General features: G+C 42.2%; 1 protein-coding gene across 3 annotated transcripts in view; it reads right to left on the bottom strand.

Annotated features, from left to right (window-relative positions):
* cdh7a (cadherin 7a) overlaps positions 1 to 27603 on the bottom strand; it is a 104719-nt gene that overhangs the window by 5616 nt on the left and 71500 nt on the right. For all 3 annotated transcript variants that reach the window (XM_069512941.1, XM_069512939.1, XM_069512940.1), the window contains 7 exons: positions 25760 to 25927; positions 23852 to 24039; positions 20930 to 21183; positions 19803 to 19939; positions 17955 to 18076; positions 6152 to 6269; positions 3207 to 3455 (listed from right to left, as the gene is read on the bottom strand). In XM_069512941.1, coding sequence (XP_069369042.1) covers positions 3207 to 3455; positions 6152 to 6269; positions 17955 to 18076; positions 19803 to 19939; positions 20930 to 21183; positions 23852 to 24039; positions 25760 to 25927 — 1236 coding nt within the window. The remainder of the gene's footprint in view (positions 1 to 3206; positions 3456 to 6151; positions 6270 to 17954; positions 18077 to 19802; positions 19940 to 20929; positions 21184 to 23851; positions 24040 to 25759; positions 25928 to 27603) is intronic.

Raw genomic sequence — 27603 nt, 5'->3', positions numbered from 1 at the left:
GAATAAAGAGAACGGACCGAGCGGCCGCACATGGGCTGTTAATGCAACGGGGGGAGGAGGGGGTCTGAGAGAGAGAGGGAGAGAATATGCACAAAAGAAGGAGCAGAGAAAAGAAGGGGCTGATCCAATTGAGCAAAGCAGAGTGATGGGGACAGCTAAGGACACAAACACAGAGGCAACGTGGAGGTATATTAAACTGAAGGCCATTAGTTCTAAGCCCGTGGCCTGAGGCTGTGCCGAGCAGAACAGAGCCAGCTTTCATTAGCGACGGCGGGTTCAGGGTTCCGCGGCCACGTTTTTTCCCCCTGTTGGTCTTTTGAAGTTTTGATTTATCACTAAAAGTGGTCTCTGTCACAAATGAGAGGAAAGGCAAACTTCAAGGGGAGCGGAGCAAAAAGCAAAGTTTGACCCCATCAAAGAAGTCGTCTCCATCATCGCATGTGCTGCTCAGAGCCTCGTCAATGAAGATCGCCTGAGCGTTAAACTATGACTGGATGGGGTAATGCCTCATCCAGTCATAGTGAGGCATGTGGGTTTCTATGAGCGGTCATGTAGCCTGGAGGTGGCGGCTCGATGCTGCAGCGTCTTTACGGCTCCGTTAATGAGTTCTCATTTACAAGTGTCTCTCCAAACATCTAAACATATGCCGTGACATTAGAAAACAGGAGCGGCGTCCGTCCTTGAAAGGCCGTTATTCCACACGGTGCATCCATCCATACCATGACCTCCATGAAATGTTATAATGAAGTTAATAAAACACACTTTGCTCCCAGAGAAGAGAAAAACGACCTAAAACCCAAAACCTCATCAGTGAGTCAGGCTGTCTTCAGGCTCTGTCTACTCTCAATAAAAAGGCACATGATGGCACTGCACTCGGTTTTTCACCATAGTGTGCAGGAACGCAGGAGGGGCTGACTGTCACATGGATGACACATACTCATAATTGGCAATAGAAGGTTATTCTCATTTTTTTTATTTTAAAGTTGCAGGAGACTTAAAGATAAACCGTGAGTAGTTTGCAAAAGAAAAAACCTAAAGTAAAAGATGTGTGTTGATTTATTCGTCCGATCAGTTGTGAGGACGGATAATAATTTTTACGTTGACCCACAGAAGAAAGATGAACGACAAGAGGGCTCCCAACAAAGTGAAGCCAAATCAACTCGATACCCCTGGTGGCTGGCTGCAGTACAGGTAAAAAAAGACCCTGCCTCCTCCATGTTAGTTGAGGAGACACAGACCAAACTAAAAAGCTAAAATACACGTCAACATTTTGTAGTTATCGCACTGATGCATGAAGCATTTAAATTTGTCGTTCGATGGTATAAAAATGGGAGAAACGTCATGATTGACAGCTCCTCCCACAGTTTCCCCTCTAAGAATAGGCAGCGTGGATAACGTATGAATGTACAATGAGGAAGTGGAGATGTACTGTTTATCTTCGTGTACAGTCGATGGGTCAACCAGTTCTTTCTCAAGAAAAAAAAACACAGAATGAGTTTTACAATGCAGCAGCTGCTCGAAATAAAAATTCAACCAATATCCCCCCAGGAGCCAGATTGCGGACTGTTGTTAATTGATCCTGTTGGCAGGATTTCAGAGGCATTTTACTTTATTTCTTCTGCGTTTCAGAGCGAGCTGACCCGGGTTACATGCATGAGGAAATACGAGGGGAAGATATCTCCCCCCAGGTTTGACCTGTGCAAGACCTCAAGATGCAGCTCTTGTTTAGCAAAGCTTCTCTCAGACGCTCGGCCGCCTGAAGAGTGCAGAAGAGCGGAGAAGAGGCTGAATGGACAGAGAAACACTGAGGTAAACAGGGTTTTCTCCTGTTAGGTTGTAGATTTAATTAACTTCCATTTAGATCTGAACTTAAATCTGAACTGCAGTGGGTTGTACGTCATTGCTGCATCCATGTAATAAATAACAACAACCAAAGCAATGGATGCCACTATATTCATGGCTTGAGATACGTCTGTTCATAAAAAACTGTCTTTTACAAGTAAAGGTTTTCTATTTAAATCCTACTAAAGTATGGAGGTAAAAAGTAAAAGTGTCAGCAGTAGAATAAACTGAAAGTATTAAAAGTTAAATCACAAGTTTAGCAAAACATTTTACATTTTTAACTACTTTAAGTAAGAGTTAATATAGTGAGTTTAGAAGGTGATTAATGGAAAAAATAAAGAAGCAAAATATAAAACTATGCAACAACAAATTAAATTTTTAGACTTTTCTCTAATCCTCAGAAAAGTATTGCCTTTTCACCTGCTGGTCTCAAGCAAAAGGTTTGTGAAAAACAAATTCACCTCTCACAGCTGAAATGTTCGACTTGTTTCCAACTCACTTTTTATAATAAGCATTTTTATGAAAGCTGTGGATTCCAGTCCCACTCTGCTGATGTGCTTCTTATATATTGAAAGATTTCAGACATAATAACTCACAGCAGCTCTGTGGTGGAGGCTTAAATGTATTTGATTTGTACTTTCTGCTGCTTCTTCCCTGAGTTTACCGCCTCGGTTCTCTTGTCATTTATCATATTAGCTCTTACGGCTAATTGGCTCGGCCACAAACACACATTTCAATTTAAAAGTTTAGCTTCTCTGCTCTGCTGTCAGAAGCTGGTGACTGCAGTGACTCTCCCCAAAGGTTTTACTCTTCACTGAGATCCTGCAGATCACTGCTTCACTTCACCGAGATAAATATTTGCTGTTTGTGCTAATATGTCCTTCGACAGGCGACGTCGTGTCTCTGCTCAGTCTGCGAGCTCGGAAACATCAGCAGCTTGTGTTATTGCTCTGCTGCAGCTTTTCTGCTTAAATATGCTGCTGCCATCTACCTATATGTGCACTGAAGTGATGGTAATGAGCTGAGGCCCTTTCATTTTAATTGTTGGGTGTTAATTTAGATGTGAGGAGGTGCATACTGAGGAGTTTTACTTGAAGTACATTTTGCAGAAGATTTGCAGACCTTTGTACTTTAATGCATACGACTGCAGGGTTTTTACATTGCTGTTTTATACTTTTGCAGACGTTATATATATAAAACCACAGTAACAATGTGTAATAAAACATCATATCTCACAGTAACACGGTTGTAAAATCTACGTCATCAATGTCCTCTATAAAAATGACACAGACTCAGAGCTTCACACCAAAATAAACCAAACATCAGTAGTTGTTACATGGACACTGAGGTCATATGGATCTTACCCAGCAGTGTGATGATGCAGCCCAAAATAGCCAGGAGGGCGCCGGTGCTCAGGCCAGTCGCTGTGTACGCCACAGCTCCACAAGACAGGGCCACGCCGTCAGAGTCGCAGTCGCACACCCGCACGGAGAGCGTGTTGGTGCTGCTGAGGGCGGGGCTCCCGCTGTCCACGATCAACACGGGCAGCCGATAGACGGGCTGCTCCCGTCTCCTGAAACCCCCTCGCTTCGTCAGTATGGACGCTGTGTTGTCTGCAGAACAGAGCATCGGCCACACGTGAGAAAACTATGAGTTCAAATGAACAACGATCAGAACAGCTTAGACGAGCAGGAGGCGTAACTTCTGTTCTGTAATGATTTCTGTCCGGTTGTGCAGTTGGAACTGATTTTACAGTATAAGCAGAAATACCAACAGATGGTGTCATTATCACAACTCATTACATGAGACACTGTGGCATCTCTCCCTGGCCTTGACCACCTGTTAATAACAGCTTTGGTTCGATGGTATAAGATCATATATGAGATGTTAGCGTCTCAGAGACGACGAGAAAATGATGTGCCATTACAGCTGCTGAGACAAAAAAAAAAAAAGCTATTCCATCACATCTATATCATTGCACTTTCACATTGAGCAGTCATGACTGAAATGTAGATTTTGCCCTGAAGGACAAAAGTGTTCTTGGAATGCTGAGAACAAGGTGAGAATAAAATACAGAGCCGGCTTCTTTTGTGAACGCCACATTAGTAAAATCAGCAAAGTGTTCTTATGGGCAAAGAAAAACACATTTGGCTGTTAACAACTGTGAAGGGCTTCAAAATAAAACACTTAAAATGGTGAATTAATATGTTCTTGAACTTAATGTGAAACATTTGGTCGTGCATTTTGTCTTCGAGGGATATTTATGTGCAGCTGGGCAGCCAACAAATACAGTGCAAGTGAAAATAGGACATTGAAACATTAAGCAACATAGCAAAAGTATTTAAGCTTCGGAATTCAATCTTATGTGGCTGCTGAATAATTCATGCTAATGCTATAATTGCCTCCCGCTCCTCCGGTCTCAGGCTTTCCGCAAGATTTTGGACCATGTGCCATGGATCTTCTAAACCTAATGGGAAAACTAGAATTGCACTAAGGAGACGGCTGATTTTTTTTAATTATTCTTTAGGAAATTGATAAAAATGTCACAAAACATAAAAACATCTCGTAATGTTACGGAAAGCAAAAACAAAATCCTGGATCTGCCTCCTGATCCAGAATGTACTGGGTTCTTTCCCCGACCCATTAAACATCCTTCCACTCACCTTCATGGTTCCAGTTTGTTTTGTGTAATTCTACTACATAATGGACAAACAATACTGCATATCTTGGCTAAGGCTAATACATTTTTCTGTCCAGTACTTTTTTGTGTAATCCTGCAAACAGACAGTCACATTGAACATATCCTCTTTAAAAAAAAAAAATTAAAAGGTTCAAATCAGGTTTAGGGTGATCAAGGTAAACACGGGGTTGTGTGTGGTCACAGAGAAACTCTCCAGACGTCATCGTAAACTGTCATCCAGCCAAGCTGCTGTTAATCTGCTGAGAGGTTACCTCGAACATCCAGTTCATCATGTAACACAGGTCTGCACTTGCACAGATTACAGTGGGACAACCCGGCTGTCGCTGGAGTGAAGTGTGCTGTGGCAGCTTCAGCCGAGCTCCCACATATGTGAAAAGTTCAGGGCACACGGGGCATTACTTCAGAGAGCAGCGGGGGTTTCGTGTTAGTTAGTGATGATGGAGTCAGGTACAATTCTCTTTTGTCTTTAAAGCTGCAGGATGTTCCGATGAACGCCTAACTTTTCCTATAGCAGCAGCTAATTTTCTTCTTGCGTCCATTGCTTTGTGTGTAGGTGGTGAGCAAATCATTACAGGACAAAGGCTGCTGCTCTGTGATCTCGCAGTCAGTCTCTGCACTGAGCAGAACAAGGCACAGAATGAGTTACCTCAGATGTGCTTCAGTTTGCAGAGGAGAGTTTGTTTTTGCATTCAGCTGTGATGGGGGGGGGGGGTACAGAGGCCGTTGTCACAGCAGAATTATGGTTTCATTTGGCGCGACCGGGCGAGCCGGGGGGCACCTGTTGCTCTGTGCGGCTTCTCCAGAGTCAGATCGCTGAGCAGATTGTGTCCAGGAATGAGAAATGACCAAAGAGTCGGTTGCTTTGCTGCCAGGCTCGACTCCAAGGAAGTACGCAGGAAATATACCGTACCCAACTTGACCAACACCTTGTACACACTCCGAGGGAATTTACTCAGGGGAGAATTTGATTTAGCTGCAACAGGGACTTATCCGATACCTGCAGCTTTGACAAGAACGTGAACAGACTGACTTCAGGGTTTCTGTTAAATCTCAAGTCAAACCTGAGAGGTCAAACTAGAAATGGAAACCAGAGCCAAAATGTTGTCTCTCACCTACAGATTCTGCAAAATCACAAGTGGGATCCGTTTATAGAAATTCTGTTATGTTACAATTTTCAGGATTTAATTTCAGTATTCGACCAAAGTTAGACCCATGAGCAACATAAAACAGATATCTGGAGGTTAACACATGTATTTAAGTTTATTTAAGTTTCAGCTAAACATCATGAGATCAGGTGCTTCTGAGTTTTTTTAGCCTGCAGTTCTGATGGAACAGAAAAGCACTGAAAAATATCAAAATGGTTTCATACCTGACGTTACTGCCCATGGTTGTCATGAGAGAAATGTAAGACTTTGGTGAATCAAATTTAAAACTTTTTATTACCTCCTCAGGTCTTTTTTTTTGATGAAAGTGAACAGAATACGTTGTCATCAAGACCATTAAAGACACCACACCTACAGATTTCTGTTTGAATTTCACTGGGAGACACTTCCACACATATAATCACAGAATAATGGTTAGACACGCCTGAAGGGAATAATATCGCACCTTTGTTATCTCGCAGAGTGAAGTTGAGGTTTCCAGCAACAGGTGCAGCGAGGGCGAAGTAGAAGCGGTGTCCGCTCAGAGGTTCGTCCTTATCCACCGCACTGATGGTCTGGATCACCTGAACGCAACAGGAGCATAAACACAGGATCAGTTTTCAAGATTTGTTTCCTTCCTGATCTTTATCAGATGTCACCGGTTGATTAGATGTTAACTCAAGCTGCAAATCGTCTAATGTGTGCACGCAGCTTTTATGGAATCAGTTTGAGGAGAAGCAAATCTTTCTAAAAAGGCCAGGTCAGTAAACTGGAGGATCATATTCAGATGGATGGAAAAATATTTCCTTTATTATGTTTGGCTCTGATTTTCTGTCGTTTAGCTCTTAAAATAGAGTAAGTGCTCGTTTGGCAGGAGCTCGGGAACACGAAGTGTTTGCTTTAGGAAAGTGATCTTTCCAATGCAAATGATTGTCCAGTGGTTATTCTCATAAACACATATCGTGATAACTTTTAATATGAACTCTTTTCTATACAAACCAGAAAACACAACAGGAACTTTGTGGATTTAACAAAAATCTAGATCTCAACCTGCCTGTTCGTTCGGCCTGTGGTGAAGCAGGCTGCCTTTCTGTTTATGAGACTGCAGTAATTTAATTAACATTGAACGTGTCTCATCACATCAAATTCAAGAATGCTTTTCCTTCGACCTTTAACAACACGCACACCAAGACTGGTGCTGATAAGACGAATGGTTCCTGAGATAAGTTGACCCCATACAGACAGAGATTTCTGGAAATATTAGATATATCAGCTTCAACCAGGGATCCTAAAATGTCTTTTTATTTATTTACATCTGGTAATGATGTTCTGTTCAAGCAAAAGAGAATTTTAACAATCTTTGAATGCTTTAAATCTTGGGAAATAAAACATTTTACAAAAGTATAATGACATTTAATTCTTTAAAAGACAATTCAGATAAATAAAATACTTTTTGTGGCTTGCACACTCCTTTTGGGTCGAATTTGCAAAGCCCCCAGTAATCAGAGCGAAATCCTTCAATATCCACACAGTTATTATTTTGCTTTATTGAATCATAATGAATCCGTGTCAGTCTGTAATGAGTGATAACACGTGCAACAGTTGTGATGACCATTGAATAGTTAATGCACATATATTCTTCTTCTATCTAAAATCCGATCAGAGCTGCGTTGCCCATGTGACAAGTGAAGTCAGGTCAGTCCACAGGATGTTACGCTGACGCGGTTCAAAATAAATGCATATGTTATGCAGGCAGGCTTTCCTTCTTTATTATTGCAAGTCTGAAAATGACTCATGATAAGGACGGCTGTAGCTCCGGGCGATGCAACACACGCATTTATATGTGTGAGTTAAACAAGTGAATTCTATTTACTTCTGCCCATTTTATTTCGCCTCAGAACCGAGAACTAAACAGAATCTTACCCCCTTCATTATAGAGCAGTGTTGACAAATCTAAATAATGCAGGAAATCAAATTACCAAATAAAACCAATTTATTTGCACCCACCAGCATGTGCTGTAATGATTTTTTATTCATACAAACATGTTATCTGAAAATCAAGTTATCTGTTTTCACACAAAAGAAGAAGGAAAAAAAAAAAAAAAAGACGCCCGCTGAGCTTTAATTTCAGCATCCGAGCGGCAGAACTTGAAGAAATAAAAAAAAAAGAAATCTCACTCAGTACGTGGTGTACAGGAGCAGCACATCACACACCAACACGCCATATGGACGACAAATGATAGCCGCCGCGACGGCCATCAAAGTGGGTGTTACTGCAGGAGTGTCCTTATGAATTTCGATCAAGCCTCCTGAATCCTTTGCAGACAATCTCCGAACTCAACCCTGCGACAACTCGCACCCGTGGACGGGATCCAAGAGATTCTTAAAAGCAATTCACACTAAATTATCACATATCCCAGCCCCAAACAGCTCCAACATCAAAACAAAACCAGCATTTAAATGAGGAGAAAGAGGGAGGGCGAGGAGGAGAAAACCCACCAGTGATCTATCAGTGCTGAGACATGGATTATCAGTTGTCAGCTGTGATTAAATGCTGCTGGTTACAAGCTGTCAGGTATTAGGGGTTGGTGTAGGTGGCAAACGACATCCTGCCAATTATTAAAACTGGCAGGCGGGGGGGGGGGATTCATGAATATTTTTACTTGTGTGTTTCTTAACAAAGTTAAAATAGTTGCTCTTTCATCAGCAGAAAATAACAAACAATCACAACTGTTTGGTTCTGCAGCGCAAGGGAAATTTACCCGTGGAAAAAGGTTATCTTGAACACGTGGGATATCTCGTGTGTACGCGGACTGAAGTGATGTTTGTGTTTGTGTCAGATCTGTGACAGGTAGACGCCGCCACCACCGCCGCCGCCACCACCCCCGCCGCCACCACCACCGCCAAGCACCTAAACATGCAGCGTGTGCATGCTTGGCTGCGTATCATGAAAAGCCGCCATTGACTGTGGGATCATAATATCTCACATGCCTCTCACTCTGTTATGGAAATCTCACATCTGATAGAAACCTTTCTTTGTGGCTCGTACACCGATGATGAATCCTACACACAATTTGAACCCTTTGATGTCCTTTGAATTTTGCAGATGGCTTTCGGAGCTTATCTCCAGGAAGGTTTCCGTTCCTCGCCACCGAGCGAAAGAACTGTAAATCATCCTTAAATCAAACACTTTGTAATGTATAATGCCTTTCATTAGTGTGGCTCTGATGCAAGGCGTTCCAGAGAACCTTTGCTGGGGAATTCTCTAATGGGTTGAGTAGGAGACAGGAGGAGCGAGGCATGGATGTAGACATAAATCCTGGCTGAAAGACATTAGCAGCCGCAGCAGACTGGTGCCTGTCGGAAGGCAAGACTGAGGAGGCCTATGAATCACAGAATTGAGTTTTTTTTTCAGTTTACACATGGCTGCGTGTCAGATCAGAGCAGATATAAAAGGACAAAGGTGTCTCTATTTGTGGCTTTGGTGAAGGAGGAGGAGTATGTGCAAACAACAGACATACAAACACACTGGTACTGTAAAGTATTGAGTATTTATAGGTGATATCTGTATTGATTAAAGCCATATCTGAATGATCTGGAAGCTGATTTTACTTCTATTATTTTACTGAACCTGACTTTTAGTTTCCTATTATTTAATATTAAATAAGACCTGTGACCTCCTACGTGATGTTTTGTTTATCTGAGCAACTTATAACCGTGGTCGTGTTTTAAAAGAGGGCTGCAAATTAACATCAAGGCGTGTGGACGTCCATCTTTTGGAAAAATAACTTGTCACCTAAAACTAATTTCCTGCATTTGAACAACCACTTCACCTGTTGGATTAAGTCAAGAGTCAGCACATCACATGGGATCTGTTTAACTTAACCTGACATTTGTTAAACCTGCGTTTTTGCTGAACATTCACAAAGAATCTAAACAGTTTGAAGGAATAAAAGTGATTCTACCATAAACTGCTTATTTGACACAGGCTCTGGTTGTAGATTCTCTCTTAGCCCCACTTGCTGTAATGTTATGCAGGAATGAATAATCACAAATTCAGAAGCAGATGGTTTTAACCTACGTTATCTCAAATCAAGGACTGTTTTAATGCACCACTCAGGAGGTCGCTCCTTAAGTCTTAAAAGGGCCATTTTTATTCGAGGACAAGCTCTCACTCAGAAACCAGCCATCACTGCAAACCTGCGTCTGTCATGTGAGAAGATGAGACAATAATGAGCGGACGGATGAAAGGAGAGAGAGAGAGCGTAGCAGCGATGCATTCTGGTATTTAAAAATAATTCCATCCAAAGTCTACAACTGAATCTAAATTAGCACAAATAGAAACGTGCCACAAATTCTATTGAAACTTGGTAGAAAAGTGGGGTGTGGCCCAAAGAAGAACTCGCTAATAAAGGGGGATGGATTTAATATAGATATATTTTTTTGATAGTTTTAAAAATGTATTGCTTTAACATTGGCGGATATAGATCACCGAGTTCACTTCAGGTTTGTTGTTTTGTTTATGTACTTGTTGGAAATGGTCAAATGATCTAATAAAGGCTTCATGTATGAAATCACCTGATTGTTTAATGAAGACATGAGCCACAAGCTGCAGCAACACCACATGTCAACCAAAGGTGCCAAAGGTGTCCCGAATTTGTTTTTGGCAATTATACGGTCACATCTATTTCGTCCAGGCAAGTGTTGCATCAGTGCCTGAGGTGGCCCACATCTGTATGCTATCTGGGTTGGCTCCCCGAAATTCAATAAAGGGTTAGAGGCCTGTGCTGACGACTCCGGGTGACAGGTTGATTTCTACTGAACCAATTATTTAACTGATAAACAATGAAACAACCTTTTAGCGATGAAACAATTGTGTTTGTTCATCTGGGTGAGGTAGAGAGAGAGATAACACAATGCAGAGTGGGATGGGGGATGTGAGCATGTATACATGTTGCTCTCTGTGTGGCCACTTGCAGGAAGAAAATCGAAAAAGTTTTCTGACTCAGCCGGAAACTCTCATAAAGCTCAGCAGCAGCACGTTGCATAAACTATGCAGGGACAGATGCACTGATGGAATTGCAGCGACTCTGCCAGCAGCATTTCGAAGGCAGGAATACTAATCGTTCTGCAGGAGAGGCTGGAGAGACAATACAATTCAATACAGCCTTTCACATTATAAACAAAGCACAATTTAACTCAATGATCTTTCTGTTAAAGCACAACTTCAGCTCGTGGCCATTTCCTTTTCAATAAAATATCACATTGTTACTGTAGACGTTCTATTTATTACTTCAAACACTTATCAGTGATACGGTTAAGATGGAAAAATATGAATGTGTTGAGTTGTAATTCGATTTAAATATGACCCTCTGTCGTGAGCACCAGTGCTTCGGTGGAATAAAAGTCCGAAGCTCTGTGTCCTGACGTTATAAATCACTAAATAACTGGGAGGACTCAGAATCACTGTGAGAGTCATTTGCAACATACCAATAAAATTAATGTTCTACAAAATCAAATTAACATAATTGTGGGGCAGATTTTTTCCAATCCTGTTAAACGTACGACCACAGATGGTCGGAATCCAACCACTGTCCAGAAACATACGGCACAACAACGATGTCGGACAGATGAATGAATAGATTACGTTTGCAGACGTGAACTCTGGGAAAATATGTAGAAAATTGGGAAAAATCGTTGTTTTTGTTTAAAAGCGCATCAACACCAGCATCGGCCTTTATCACCAAACACTGAAATTGTGTCTTTCTACGTTGACACCGTCGTCCGCGTCTTCTACGTGTCTCCTTTCACGTCTGTCGCATGTAAGAAACGTCAAAGACGCGCCGCCTTGTTCGCTGTGAATTCCGCTGCTGTAGTCCAGAGCAACTGACTCGGGTATTTGTGTTCTCACGTAACAGCCTCCACTGGACAATTTCACAAAGAAATATCTCAGCTCTGGAATCTTGCAGCGGCAGACAGATATCTTACAATGAGCTTTACAAACTTTACCAAACTAGCACATGGAAAGTTTCACCTCGTACACATCAGCAAACACGGTGGATGAACGGTGACTGTACCTCTGCTAATGAAGTGAAGAACAACAGAGGCACAGACATGACCGCGATGTGACGACACCTGAACTAACAATCATCAACACTTTTCTATTTGTGGTAAACGCATCAGTCTTAATGTTCATCATCAACATTCACACACAAGAACTTTATCTAATTACTTCCACACTAATAAAATGACAACTTTGTTATATTCTATTGAATGAAGGAAAGGTCTGGCTATTGAATATCAATAGTTATAAAATACCAACTGAAATAAAAAGTCAAGTATCTGAAAGGTGACGATAAAACTCTTTTTTATTATTATTGCTGTGATGATGATTATTATCATTATTGTTCTTATTTGAATGTTTTCTGACCTCAGATAACAAACATTTACACATTCTTCAGATGTTGGACCTTTAATTAAAATTACTGCACTTTAGATGTTTAGTAGATATTTCACAGTAAATAGTAGTTGTAGTAAAATCGTGAATTAACTTTTCCAGTTTTATCCACTATTCAAAGTTCTTATCACTACAAGTCACAGTCACGCATTCATACAACGCTTGTTTTATCCAAACCTATAGATATCTTGCCTGAACAGAGGAGCCCAGGATCGAACCGCCAACCCTCTTTGCCTCCTGAGCCGCAGCAGCCCAAAATGCAAGTATTATATTAACATCAATCTTATTAAATGATATCCAGCTGAAGATGAGCCGAAGTTTAACTCCAGAAAAAATCCTTTTGACTTGAAAGTGTCTGAACTTTAGTGATTGAAGACTCCAGTCTAGTCGTTGGGATTCGTTCAATTTGTGGCTGTAATGAAAGAAGTAATGTCTGCTAATAAGCCGGGCCAGACTGAGGCTTTAGTGTGAGTGAGTTAAAAGATCGGAGCGATAACAAGCTTGAATAAAACTTTCCTCTGTTTGACGGCGGAAGAGTAAACACGTTAAAATCCATTCCACCGTCACTGAGTTCCTGCTCGTGGTGCAGAATCGCTGAGTCTCTGCCGTGAAATAAACTTCCTCTGTGGATAAATTGAAACTGACAGGACTCGACCAGTTCTCTCACAATGTAAAGTCTAGTCGCTATAGTGATGTGTAAGGTGTAGTTATCATTGATTATTGTGAACAGGATATGAGTCTCTCACTTAAGCCTCGTAAAGCCCGGCCGGTAGATGAGTCACACAATCTGATCGCGGCAGACACTTGAAAGTTGAACCCAGAGTATAAAAAAAAAAAGTACTGCAAAAGGTGGCGCTCGTTGCCATGGCGACGTGACAGCTGTCACCAGGGGTTGGATTTGACAGAGGAAATGGCGGCCCCGCAGTTTTCACACCTCTCACTCACCGCTGCGGCTTCCTAAGACATCGACACCCCAGACGTGACACCCGAATCACTTAGCATCAGCACCCGCTCACACATGCCACATACACACACACACACACACACACATACAAAAATAAATTCTAATGGAAATCAATCTGAGCCATTCAACAAATGTCAACTTTTCAATATCTTGTCATCCGTTTCCAAAGCCGACTCTCGTTTCATCGTCGATTGTCTGAATCTTTCGCTGAGACTCACGTCCGTTGGCGTGATCCCGACGCGCCGGAAGTGCTGAGGCTGAAGTGACGTCCCGGCGAGATCGGAGATTAATTCTTGCCCCCGTGTTCCATCTTTTTATAGCTCAGATGGATGTTTACCTCGTCCCTTGCACTTTGACATATCTGTTTATATCTCCCATCTTGATGAAACACCTCGAACAACGACTGCTGGTGTGAAGATGTGAGTTCTGTTGTCTGTGTGATTGATGTGAGGCAGCGGATAAGAGGTGGTAATTACTGTCCTTTTGATCAGGAAGGGGAGAAATAGCAGAGATATAATAAATAAGTTTGCTGAATGAGCTTTTAGCGTGTTATGTTTGCAGCGCACATGTGGGTGTACAGACAAATATCACTGGATTACTTTGATTCTAGATGAATCTTAAAAATGTGATGAAACTCAGGGAAGTTCTGAAAGCAGATTTATGGATGTTTATTCAGCCGGAGGGGTGAGGACGGGTTTTTTATTGAAGTGATCGATGTGACACTCGGAGCGGTCGTGTAAGAAGTGGCAGGTGAAGTGGTTTTGAACGGGGGAGAAAGAAACGTTCATGACCAGAGGTTTTCAAACACCCAGCTTCCTCCGCTGCAAGTTAAGATGATTTGATGTTTGTGTCGTTGACAGGTTTTCAAATATCTATATTTCAATTCAATTATCCAGTCTTTCAAAAAGTACGCTGTCAGGACATTCTGATTCCTAGTGATTTAAAAAATACATGTTTCATAGTATTTAGCATGAAAGGCTATTTTTGACATTTATAAATATTCCTTATCTTCGAGGGGTTTTCACACTTATATTCAAGTTTATTCAGAGCAGACCTCACAACAGTTCTCATTATATTTGGGGAAGTGGAAAACAGGTAGTTGGCAGAAGTTGTCCCGCTTTGGCAAATTGTCCTCCGTTAAAAGTCCGGCTAAATTAGCTGTTAACAACTACCAGTGGATTAATGTGGTCGTGAAGAAAATCTTTAAAAACATCATTATCCTCAGGGGAGTTCTGGAGCCATAAGGACAATCTTTTGTCTATAAATTCAAATGTATGGATGTTTATTCACAGTTAGACATCACAGATAATTTGATCCCATTATATCTAAAACTATGTGTATCACGTCCGTGGGTTCAGACTGGACTGAGTTATGACTCACAGCAGGAGCGCGATGTCTGACGCAAATTGCAGCGATCAGGAACCGAGGGCTTCGCACCTTAATTGCCTCTGTGAGCCGAGTCTCACAGGCGCCGCTGAAGCTCTAACTGCTGTCCACCACGGCAAATGAGTCTAATGAAACTACAGAAAAATTCCTGTTGCTTTTAGAACAATGGCATGCACCTTTGTCTTTGTCCCCGCTTCACCTCTCTCACTCAGAAAACCCGGCGCTCTCGGCTCACCGGCATTCACGCGCGTCTCGGGGAAGCTGAGCCTCCGTGGGGACGCTGGCGGAGCAGATGGGGGCAGCAGAATGCCAAGTCCACTCATGTATGTAATGGTTACACTGAAGTGATTGTACAACATGACCCACCACACCATTCCCACTGCCCCTGCCCCCTCCACCCCATCATAATATCAGTTAATATTATGGCAGTAGACAGACGCACGGATGATCCGTAACAAGTGGCATCTCTAGAGAGAGCCGGTGCCACGAGACGGCCTTAATTAGGCCTGAAAAATGGCAGGTTGTTCCATCCGTGCGCTCCCTGTTAATCTGTCCTACCGATCCACAGAGTCAACTCGGATCCCAACTGGCAAATATTATTTCATCTTTGTCGCAGCTGTGAATAAGTCAATGGGCGTGACAGCCGGCGGGTGGTCGCAGAATTTTTAGCAAAGCTTCCAGGGCAGGAGAGGCAGCGAGTACAGCCGCCAGTTCGGTGTTCTCCGACCAGACATAAAGCACACAACAGGAGCATTTTAATTAATCAGGAATCAGGAGGTGGGTGGTGGAGCGCACATCCGACAGCTAACAAGTCTGCTAACAGACAGCCGACACCTCGTTGGGATTCAAACGGTGTTTTCACTTTCAAATGTCAACCTCCCTCTTCCCCTTTTTGCTCTGTGTGTATTTTTCGGGTGTAAATTTCATCGTGAAATTTTCATTTACATTTCATTTCGCCTGTCTTCATTATTCAGTCTGAAAGCACAATGTCCCACCGGTACACTTCACTGTTGCCCCAACAGACGACTGTATTAGACTAGAAACTGCGACTGTGTAGAAAGTAGAATTAGTGAAAAAAAAAAGTAACACTATAAGTTAAACAGATGTGAAATATATTCTAGACTTTACTCAAACAGAATTTTATGTCCCAATCTTTACAATAAGTTTTTATTTCAAAGTTTCAATGAGTTTCAGGCATTTTATAGATTAAATGTCAGAAATCACATGTGAATACAAAAGGTCAGTGTATTCATTTATCCATGTAAACTATTGGGTTTTACATAAATTATAATGTCAAATTAATATAACACAGAATATCCAATATCATATTTTGTGAAAAAATATATTTGATGAATTTCTCTCATATTTATTTTTTTTTGTTTGAATATGTAATAAAATTTTACTCATTACGTTTTGAACCATATTTCTTTTTTTTATAACACATTTGCATATTGATATTTTTAAGTTTCAGAATTTTTATGGAAATCGGTTCATTTCAATTTCACATGTAAAAACCATTAGAAAGGTCACAGGCAAGAATTTAAATCGACAATTAATGATTTTATTCCTTAAAATCTGCCTCTTTTCACTTAAAAATTACCTTTGTAATAAACCTGCCTATATTTTTTTTCAACTACTTTTTTATAACTGACTGTAAAGCTAACTTGTGAGATAGCAGGCTTCGTAAAAATGCATTTATCAAATTATTTCACTCAAGTTTAACCTCAACTTAGATACAAATCTTTCCACACACACACACACACACAGGCTTTGAGCTCCAGCAGGCACATTTATGACTGCACCACTTTAGACAATATGGAATTTGAATGCAGCTCGTCAGCTCGCTGGGTGGATGAAGATACAGGTCTCCGTCACCACCGGCTCCGCACTTTACAGCAGAGTAGCTCCTAGCTACACTTGATGGGGGGGGGGGGGCGCTCATAGCTCAGCTATGGTTGGCATTGAATAAGCAATCTGTCTGCTTCAGCTGAGTAATTACAGATTTGCTGTACCTTTTCCTGCTGATGATGCTGTCATTGGCCAAGGCTGTTACTGTGTCCTGGGGGCCGCTTTGATTGCTGGGGAATGACTTTGTTTCAGTATTGTCATAGTCTCCGTGCCATAATTTATCAGGCGCTAGTGCGGAAAAATGTGCAAAGTATCTGCTGAATGTGAAAGTCAGGGCGTATTGATGAGCGATTGATAGTTGCTTGTGTTGCCTTAAATTCAGTGTCACTGAGCGACAGTCTTCTGAGGATAAGTGGAGGGATCTTCAACCGAAAATAGACATTCAGCTCTTCAGCTTCATTCTTCAGTAACTACTAATATAGTAGAGTTGATGCTTAATCCACAAAATGCTGCCCCCAGGCTTAACTGTGATGAATTCAATTTAAAATTAGCAATATCAAGATACCTCGAGGTAGTTGGAATTGTAGATGGTGCAACTTTGCTATTTTGTGATTTTAACAAAACTAAAATGAGACTAACAATTATCATTGCTAAAAAAAAAAGTCAACACAGCAAACAATGACTTCAGAATAACCTCAATGAAAGAACAGCCACACTGTGGTCAAGCAAAACGCACACGCGGGAAAAAAAACCTAATGCACACATGAAATATTATCTTTCAGTTTTGCAAATGGAATCATTTCCTATTTTTGTTCATCCGACCGCGAGCTCAGTGGCAAACTCCGAAATATGAATGCAAATAACATATTTAAAAAGGGCCTAATAGCCATTTCCAAAACAATGCATCATTCTGATCAATTGCACTTATTCAGGTCTACACGCCTCCTTTACCCTCGCCTCTGATTGTATTTTCCAAATGCCAAGAGCAGACGAATCGCTGCCACAGACGCACAAGTCATTTAGCAACAATGAGGCCAAACGCTAAACACAGGGAATATGAGGTGCACGGCTACAGCTTCTTTCCCTGCACCAAACCTCCATTCTCTGAAATCTCCCACGTTCCCCTCTTCACGATATTGTGATGCATTTTCTGCCCTTGTGCCCTTCTGCGGTGATGGTCTAATTACAAAGGGCTTCCGCACGGAAAGTCAAACCGTGGCAGAACACTCCTCCATCCCAGCATGAGATATCGCATTACGCTGTGATATTATTGTGGATTAAGACCGCAGGCAGAGTCAAGCACTGTCATTAATTCAGTTGGCTCTGACAGTACGGAATGAGAGCAACATCGCTAATGAACAATAACACCTACAATACCTGCTATTAAATCTTAAGGATGTGTCTCATACTAATGATGCTGTTTCCCTGGGATGACCTGGAGGTGTGGTGAGGATATGTGCACAGTGCACTTGTTTTGAGGAACAAGAAAGAGTTTTAATGGCTTTGAGAGTCAGCGGGCTGTCTCTGCGAAGCAAACTTCAAGCGATGGAAGGGAGTGGGGAAAAAAAACCGAAGGCAAGCTGGACCAACTGCAGAGACATTTCTGGGCCTTACCTGTCCTGGCATCGCGTTTTCACAGAGGAGAGTTTCATAGTCTATGGCAAAGACCGGCGCGTTATCATTTATGTCCATGACTGTGATGAGAGTGATGCCTTTTCCGATTTGGGTCGGGTCCTCTGAAAAGAGAAAGAGAGAAGAGAGACCTCGTTTATGTCACAGTCATTTTCCCTCAACTTATCCTTGATGCATTTGACTAAATAATTGAATATTAATCTTTCTCATGTTTTTTATTAATCACAAAGGAGGAAAAAAAAAAAAGAGCTGCTGTGATGAAATATGCAGCGTGTGCTTCTAGCAGCTGGTGTCCTCTTTGCTTTGGAGAAGCCAAAGTGATTACACTCGATGCAAGCTTGTTGTCGGGGGGGGGGAGGGGGGAGGCTGCGTGGGCAATCAGTGGGCTTCACGCCTCTGTCTGCCTGACATGCACTGATGGCTAAATGGCTGCGTCTGAGTGCAAGATGATGATTTAGCCTGGCGTCGCCTCCATGCCAGCCAGAGATGACGCGCTGACATTCGGCCCGGCTGATTTGATGGTGATAAAAAGGACGCGCGGAGCCTGGGGCCACAGACTTGTTGTCATTGGCGTGGTCTGGGCCGAGCGGATGAAATGTGAGTGACTGCAGCTGAAATGCACAACATCCCTCAACCAAAGAGTCCCTGCACCCTCTTGAGTTACAAAGAACCCATTTACTATAAATACTGTCATAAGGCGTGCAGGGCAGTGAATGTTGCTGCCAGTCCATGAACTCCAAGATGTTCCCGGCTGAAAACATCGGCCGAGCGTCACAATGTGTCAGCAGCCAGTAGCTCATGCGTGAGGGACTGTCGTGACATTTTATACGGCTATTATTACACGCTGCCATCTCTTTGTTGCTATATCAGGCGAGAGCTCACACTCGGGAATCAACCGCACGGCGTGTCTACGTGTCGTTAGATGTAAATAAAAACACGTCTTTGAAGCCAAGAGTGATGAAAAGAAGTTTTGAGAAAAAAAAATAAAATATGAATACCCTTTCTCACTCTGTGCTCAGTCTGAAGATGTGAAAGCAGAGGAAGTGCCAAGCTGACAGGTTGTCTTTTGTAACTTATACTGATGTGATGCAGCTGTCGAGAACTGCTCGGCAGATCGTGTGCAGATGATTGTTGTCGATTGCGTGACGGTGGTGAAACGATAGGAATGCTGAGAGAGAGAGAGAGAGAGAGAGAGAGAGAGAGAGAGAGAGAGAGAGAGAGAGAGGCACTCGCGTCCTTGGAGGCATCGAGAGATGAAAAAAAAAAAAAAAGAAGACACGTGGGACTTCTTCACATCACATTAACATAGTTCACCCGTGGGTGAGATCGCCCACCCTTAGTCAGCATCTCGTCCCCGCGGCTCAAAGCGACATGGAGGTCAAAACGACCGCCCTGTACGTGAATTAACATTCCCCGACAGCCCGACGCGACCCCAACGATTGTGTTGTCCACAGCAGAGGAAGGTTTGGATATTATGAAGAGGATCTGAGGTTTCATGTATTTACACAGGTTACAAACTAAACCGCTAACCCCCCCCACGGCAGAGTCACCGCTCAAAAAACGTCATTTTTTAAACAATGGGTGTTTGGATATCACACAGAGACGAGGCAGTCTTCATATTTCTAGAGTGAGTTGATGAAAACTCCGATTTCTTGACTTGTATTTAATATTTTTATAATCGACTTGCTGATTTCTATACAACATTTTAAGTTGAGGACGAAGCTAAAAGAACCTTGACATCAAAGACATGAACGTATTGCTTGGTGTGCAGATTTCTTTTTTAAATGAAATTTATGAAATAAAATAAAATAGTGCTTCAAGTAAACTTACGGCTCTCAATGGCGAAGATGGTGAGGTTATGGACCGAGTTGGCCTCCCGGTCCAGAGGCTTGGCTGTGCTGATGATCCCACTCAGAGCGTCCACGTTAAAGAAGCGCTCCAAGTCCGTGTTCCTGTCGATGGAGTACCTGGACACAAACACACGACCATTACACTTTTAATTGTAGCTTTGGGAAAGTGGTATTGATCTGACACTCTAGTATTTTTCTCCTGCGTGCAAGGAAAGATGATTGTAGTTTTGTTCCATCGTCCTGCAAAACCTTCTGTTGATGATTTACAGACTTTAATCCATCAATGAATTTCAAGTTTCAAGTGGCACTTGAAATTCAGGAATTCAACAGGAACTTCATACCAAGAGTGAAACCCTATTCAATTTCAATGCAAGTGAAGGCTGTCTACTTGTCCCTCAGCACACAACACTGATCCAACCCTTTCAATACACAGCAACTAGAGAAAATTACAACTTCAATTAGCCTACATCCAAAGGGTATTATTGCAATGTAATTTGACTCTTGTGGCTGCATTAGTTCCACAATAATTTTAATTTCAACAGATGTAGTGCAATATATTGCCGCGGCTGATAACAGTCACAGGAGCAAAAAGAGGCAATTTACAGCTACAATGGTGCAGTAATTTGATTTTCTGATTAAGATTACTAACAATCCAAACAGACCGAGCATGAATACCGTGCAATATGCATTCAATTAATGCAGAATAGGTGGGATCTTGAGTGTGACACGGCACAGATGGGCAAGGCGAGTGCTTGTTTTGAGTAATAAATGCCACAGCACAAGTGTTGAGCCTTGACCCTCCTGCAGGAATGCCCTTCTCTTGTTCAAGATGGCATTTCACTTTTGCAAATGCTGCACTCCTTGGCCCTCCCACCATCTGGCGCCGTCTTTGTGAAAGCCACGCGGGGACTTTTTCAAGGGTCCTCAGATTCTTTGTGATTGCAGATAATGTGGAGTAGTTGACTGGATTAACTAATTAGACTTCTTTACTTTGAATTTTAAGTGAATTTATTCCACAGCACTAGAAAAACATTCAAAGTCTCCGCTGTCCGGTCGAACAGACAGAATATAAGTTTGAAGAATAGCATGTGAGTAAATCGTCAGTACCTGATGGCGCTGTTCGATGTGTCTGGATCGTGGGCGGAGACCCTCCCGATTGAGGTGCCCACTTTGGCGTCCTCCGAAATCACCATCTTGCTGAGCGGCGAGGAAAAGACGGGCGGCTCGTTCACGTCATCCACCGTCACTTTGACGGATGTCGTGTCGCTGAACGGGCCCAAGGTCAAGAAGTTGGAGTCAATATTCCTGTTTGTGGCTTCGACTCTCAAAGAGAAGCTGCTCTTTGTTTCGTAGTCTAGAGGCTGGAGGAGACAGAAGAAGAATATGATCTTCATTTTGAAAATAAGAGACGTGCTATGAAGTCGAAAGACGTAGCCACTCCACATTTTCAGGCAGCCGAGGTATATATGTATATATTACCACTTTTATACCAAGATTAGCAATTAATCTACTGCAAAGTCAATGGACCCAAGTATACAGGCCTGTATATTCAGTGTTTTGTTTTTTTCGCCAGTATATAAACCAGTGCATCATCCATAGAAAGATGAGATATTGACCTCAATTAAGGCTGTAGACTCTAAACACCCATTACAGTTTCAAATGACTCAAACAAAGTCTTCTGATGTGTTATAGTTTGTGCCCTGACAGCAATTATATTGATTTTAAGAGCAGCACAGCATATTGTGAAAAGTGTTGTGAAATGAACGCTTTTGAGACATTTTGTCATTTTGTCTGGATTATCGAACTCCCCATTGCAACACATAATATACTTCAGGACACCATTGATTTGACACTTTCATTGTCAGCGACTCTCTCCCCGATGTTGTAATTGTCTGAGATTGCTGCAAAACAAACAAGGGCTCAAATTGGCCCATCTGACGCGATCTGCTAGTGCCCGACAATGTCTCTCGCTCTCACTCTCTCTCACAAGAGAGCCGCAGCGACGTACTGTCACATCCACGTGGCCTGTGGAGACCATCCTCTGACACCCTGCGAATGTGAAGTACGAGCTCCGAAGCATCTGAAAGTGAGGCAAGAATGTGCAACAAATTTCCTGTATAAATGAATCAGTGGCTTTGTTACACATTTAACTTGAGAAGTTTTATTTATTTATGTGGGTGGATGTCAATGACATTATTTATAGCATCTCGGTTCCCTTGGTGAGAGGAGTATTACAGTCTCTCTGTTCCCGTCATCAATCACCGCTGTGATCTCTGCGCTGTCTGTTGGTTCTGTAGATAGCGGCGTGCTCGGAGCTCGGGTGCCTGAACCCTTCCAGTGACCGCACTACTTCTATCAAAGCTGTTGGAGATGGTCACTGTTGATTTGGCATTAGTGATCATCACTTAATCCAAAGGTGCAGGAGACACTTTGAAACACAGTGAGACAGAGGAAGAGGCGAGAGGGAAACTAGGAGAGGCAGCTCCACTAATATACTCCAGTAAACAAGCAATATGCAGCCTGGAGCTCACAGATCTCACCGCATCTGGAAACATTTGCAGTTGCAATGATTTTTTTGATAATTTATGATTTTAAGAAATTACTTTAACGATAATGTCTCATTTCCTGTATCCAGGAAACTAATAATTCTGTTAAATTCGGCTCAATACTACAGTTTTTAAGATGAAAACATCACTGGACTCAGTGTTTTCCATTAATGATGTGGAATGTTACGACCAGCAGTTCTCTCTCTCTCATGCCAGAACTTGTCTTTCACTCTTCAGTCTGTGTACCTGTCACTTAGAATCTGGTGCAGCCTCAGTACCACCAGAGGTTGAATTAATTCTGTGGGAAACGGAAGATAAGGAGTTTCTCAATATTTTTCATTGATTTCTCAGAGAATAATTCATGGCTCTAGATTTTTCTTTTTTTTTTAATCAGATGTATTTAGGCGACTGATATCCATGAGTGTGTGCAGATCTAGTGAATTTAAATGTGGTTTCATTTGGGGGCTGTTGAGCCTTGGTGGAGGTATCTGTATCCCAGTGCCATTCTAGTTTCACTTCTGAAATAGCTGGTTAATGCTGATTTCTTACAACATAGTATATTTGTCGGAAACCACTTTCAGCTGTGAATTGATCAGTTTGCTCCTGTGTGAACTTCCAGCAGTAGAATAGTGTATTTGGGACAAAAACTCCAGAGCCCATGATCAGAGTAATACAGTTAAATGTCAGAGAGAGGACCTGTGTGGCTCGCTGATGTCTTTTTAATAGTTTCTGGACAACAAAGGATGTTCACGGCTCAGAAGATTAAGCCACAGTATATTAGGTTTTAGGTGCACAGGGAATATTAGTTAGTGCGATCAATTCATTGTCGGTTTCTGGCTTTTCATCGGATTTGATAATGACACGTAAAACAACATATAGCAGGAGTTATCTTTAAATCCCATGAAAAGTCAAGATATATTAATTTATAGGTGAAGTACGTTATTTTTCAGTGTCAGTATGTAAGTCATGACACGAAAAAACACTTTTTCATCATCTGATAAAAATAATTATTACAATAAATGTCAGATTATTATTTTATTTTTTCTCCGGAGTGAAGGTTGTGGTTTTAAACTCTTCTTTGTGTGTTTGCACAATGTTAAGGCAACATATCAATACACACTGATATATATATATTGACCTTATGTCATTTTGCTGATTGCTTGTTGATGAACTCTATAATTCAATAAGTATTCAAATTGTTTTATTCCCCAGCCATGGATACACATGTTCATAGTTAATAGTCAGCACACTGCTTCAATCTACATTTCTAGTAACATTCAATGTCATAGCCGCTGCTCCGTACAGGGCTCTATCCAACAGCCTGAACATTTTTCCCTACATCTCACTGACTTGCAGAAAAGAGGCTTCGGAACCATTTACAGGCAGAGAGTCACGGTACAAAGGTTTCAGCTCCTCACAAATTCACCATTCACAGTCTGACTCAGTATTTCTGCTATTTCATGAAAAGCAGTTTGTGCCTCACCTTTAGCAGGACGATCACCCCCTCCTGCGTGTCATCATCTGTTGTTATGTTGAACGTGCCGGGCCCGTCTCCGTCCATGATCCGGTAGTCCATCTCCGAGTTGGGGCCTATGTCTGCATCCACCGCCTTGATTCTCGCCACCACAGATTGCACCGGCAGTGACTCCGCCACCGAGTACTGATAGCTCTCTGAAAAAGAATGGACAGGAGCGGATGTTGGTAATGGATGTGCTTATTTCACTACCAGCTCCCTTCAGGTGGCTCAGATTCTCTTTTACACCCTTTCAGCTTTGATTTGTTCGCGTGGCTTCTCAAATTCATGTTGCATAACACGAGCGGGTTTCAGCAGTGACACACGTGGGATAAAGTGCTTTGCCTTCACTTCATACTGCAGTACAGGCAGTGGGGAATGCAATGGAGAACTCCTATTTCTGCAACTTTTAAGGATGGAATCAGCTGCAGAGCTTCAGCAATGCAGTCTGGATGTAATGGGTTATCCCTTCAACCGCAAAAAAAAAGAAAATGTGAGAAAGAAAATTACCAGGAGTCACAGTTAGATCCTTTCGGATGAAATGTCCACTCGAAGATTCTATTACTCCGAACCTCTCCATTGTGTTTCCAGAGCTTTTGTCTGACCCTTGGGATTTAAAGTACTCTAGTAAGAATAAAGACGGGAATCATATTCATAATCATAATCTCCCAATCACCATGGTAGAGCTCATTACCAGACCTTTCTGTGTTCCTCACAGTGTCTCCCTCAGCCACTGTCTAAATGCTAATCTGCCTGACATTGTTTGCCGCCATGTAATCTTTATAATGGCTTTTTAATTTGCCGTGGAATAGCAGCTCTTTAAAAGACCAAAAAATTGCTTTCCTCCCTCCGTTTTGCCCCTGCGCACACACACACACCCTCAGCCTGTCCTCTCCTGCATCTCTAACCTTGGCTGCTCTCCCCTCATTTCTTCAGAGGACTAGCTCTTGCTCCTGGACTCTATCAGCTCTGATGCTCCATAATGGTCTATCGATTCTGACCCATGACCCCGCGAGCACGACAGCAGGAGCCAAACCCAGAACTTCTTTGCAGAGTGACAACACTAGGTTAAAATGGCATTGACGACTTGTTGTGCGAACTTGAACCTGTCTTGCCTCCCGGGGGCCGGCAAATTGACTTGGCTTCATGGCAGTCCAGCGGTGAGTGCAACACCCAGACAGTGGTCGGGCTATCAGCAGTAAACCGATTGCCGGCGCTTCGGATTATCATGAGAAGCACTGCATGCCTTTGAATCCTAAAGCTCGGCCTGGAACCCATTAGCTGCCCGTGAAATAGGCTGACAACAAAAAACGGAGCCTGATTGATCCTGGTATCCAAGGCCGAAGCAGCCCCGGCTCTGATGAAGAGCAAAGCAGGGCGGTGCACACCTTGCAGGACGGCAGTTTTTTAATTTGGTCGTAAAAAAGTCCAGACGCAAAGTCGAAAACACAAATCCAGGGAAGTTACAGAGATGAATGGGGAATGGGATTAGGAACATGCACATATCCTCCTTAATGACGAGGACTTAATGAGTTTTGCTTCTGTAATGAGTATTTTCTGTTTAGCTTTATTCTATCACAGATTACAAGAAAAATTACACTACAGTGTTGTTACAGAGACAATAATATTTTCCAACGACTTCTTTTTGAGGGCAGAACATAACAGCCGAGTCCTCTCTGTGAATTCATTGTAGTCTGCCCTCGTTTGCTTCTCTGGGTTCAAGTGTTTTTCACTCTTTAAAGGCCCGTTCAGCTGGAACCAAAACAAAAACACTGCAAATGAAGCAATAAGCTGCTGGTTTTTATTCTGATGCTGAGCAGCTGTTAAAAATGACGAGTTTAATTGACACTACAGGGACAATCGGGGCTGGAGACTTACTGTGAGTGAACCGAGGCGGGTTGTCGTTGACGTCCGTGAGCGTGACGGTGACAGAGGTGGTGCCGGAGAGGCCTCCCATCTGGCCGACCATGTCTTTGGCCTGGATGACGAGCACGTACTGGTCCCTCGTTTCCCGGTCCATGTTAGACAGAGCTGTTCTGATGACCCCTGAGTAGAAATGCACAGGAAGGGAGAAGATGCTTTAGGGGTTTTAAAACATTTTTATTTGTCAGACATACCTCCATTAATACACCAACCAGCTCACAGAGATCTGTACTGTTTCTTTTTGTTTTTAGTCAAATAGTAATATCTATAGTTCCAAGCTTTAACAAATCCACTGTCAACTGCAGAGGCACCGCCTGGGGTCCAAAGGAAAAAAAAATGTTTCATAAATATGTCATGTTCCTCTTGTTTTCATATGCATTTTGCTAGTTTAACTTCTATCACTCATTGTTGTCTGAAGTTTTATTCCCCACAGAGCTTTAAATGTCTCCAGCTCACTGTTGGTTCCTAATACTAAAGCATAACAGAGAATATCTAGAACAGGATCAAACAACTAGTATTATCACCCTGTGGTTGTGCGCCTTCATCAGCCAGAGTCAGTCAACTAACATTTACGATCCAAAACTTTGACCACTGAAATCTAAACGGTAATTTTTCTAGTCCAGCTGACAACTGGTCATAATTTGAAGAAATCCCCTGAAATGACCAGTAGTAAGTTCTGGAAGATTATTCCTGTCGAGAAATATGAATTCTGACCAGGAACATCCTGTTTGCTCCGACCCCTCAAGTAGCAATTACAAGAAAACACGACTCGAGGTTAATGGGGAGTGTCCATAATGGCTGGTGGTCTATTTACACAGAAGCAATGAATCGTGACTGGTGTGGCCTGAAATGTGCCGTCACTCCACTCAGTTTAGCAATCTGACATATGATGAGGTTAATGTGAAGTTAATGTCAGAGAAAAGAGCACAAGCAGGAGGATATTTTAGCCGCCAAGCGAGGTATCATCTGTCAGTCCCCCTGTCAGGGTTGATCTGTATCAGAGGAGGATCAGAGATGTGACAACGCTGACATCAAATGACTGGCATTTGTCTGGAGCTGTCTCTACCTGAGCTGCCGAATATACCAGCCAGCGTTCAGCCGTGTTTTCGTACACATGCACAAAATACTAAAAACGCTTGTCGGGGAAATCTTTTCATTAATGACTTTTCTTTTGAATCTCGACTTTATCTCTCGACTACAAACATGATAATTCCAGGAAAAATTAACGCGGCGCATTTAAATGCAAAGAAAAATTCCCTAATCCTTCAAAAGCAATCACTGTTGCTTTCAAAGTTAATGACTTGCCACACAATGTGTTTCATTCATTAAATGGCACTTATTAAAGATTCCCACAGAACACGGAAGATTACTCATTAAAAGCCTCACAAAGCCGCCGCACACGGTTCCTGAATAAATGAAACATTTTTCGTGGCTTTATCGTATTCACAGCCTGATGGAGCAGATCAAAAGGGGGGAACTCTTGCTTCCAGTTTGCACCTGAAGAATTTCTCGCGATCCTTTAAATTAAACAGAAATTTGACGTGTAATTGAGGTCCATCTCACAAGAAACGAATCAAACCCCCCCCCCCCACTGTACTTAATTTGTAGTAACGTGTGCTGAAGAATTCTCTATCTGCTGCGGCCTTGACGAGGACAGAGAATAACCACAAACGTTTGGATTCTTATATAAATTAGATTTATACCTTGTTTTCACTCGAAGCCGCATTTATCAACATTTTTGAAAACCTCTAATGACTCTTCATATCATGGAATGTTGCCCGACCAATCATCCCCCAACG

The sequence above is a fragment of the Paralichthys olivaceus genome, chromosome 17, assembly GCF_024713975.1.
Source record: "Paralichthys olivaceus isolate ysfri-2021 chromosome 17, ASM2471397v2, whole genome shotgun sequence".
Taxonomy (NCBI): domain Eukaryota; kingdom Metazoa; phylum Chordata; class Actinopteri; order Pleuronectiformes; family Paralichthyidae; genus Paralichthys; species Paralichthys olivaceus.
Note: the sequence above shows the minus strand (reverse complement) of the source record. Positions and strands in the feature narration are given on the sequence as shown.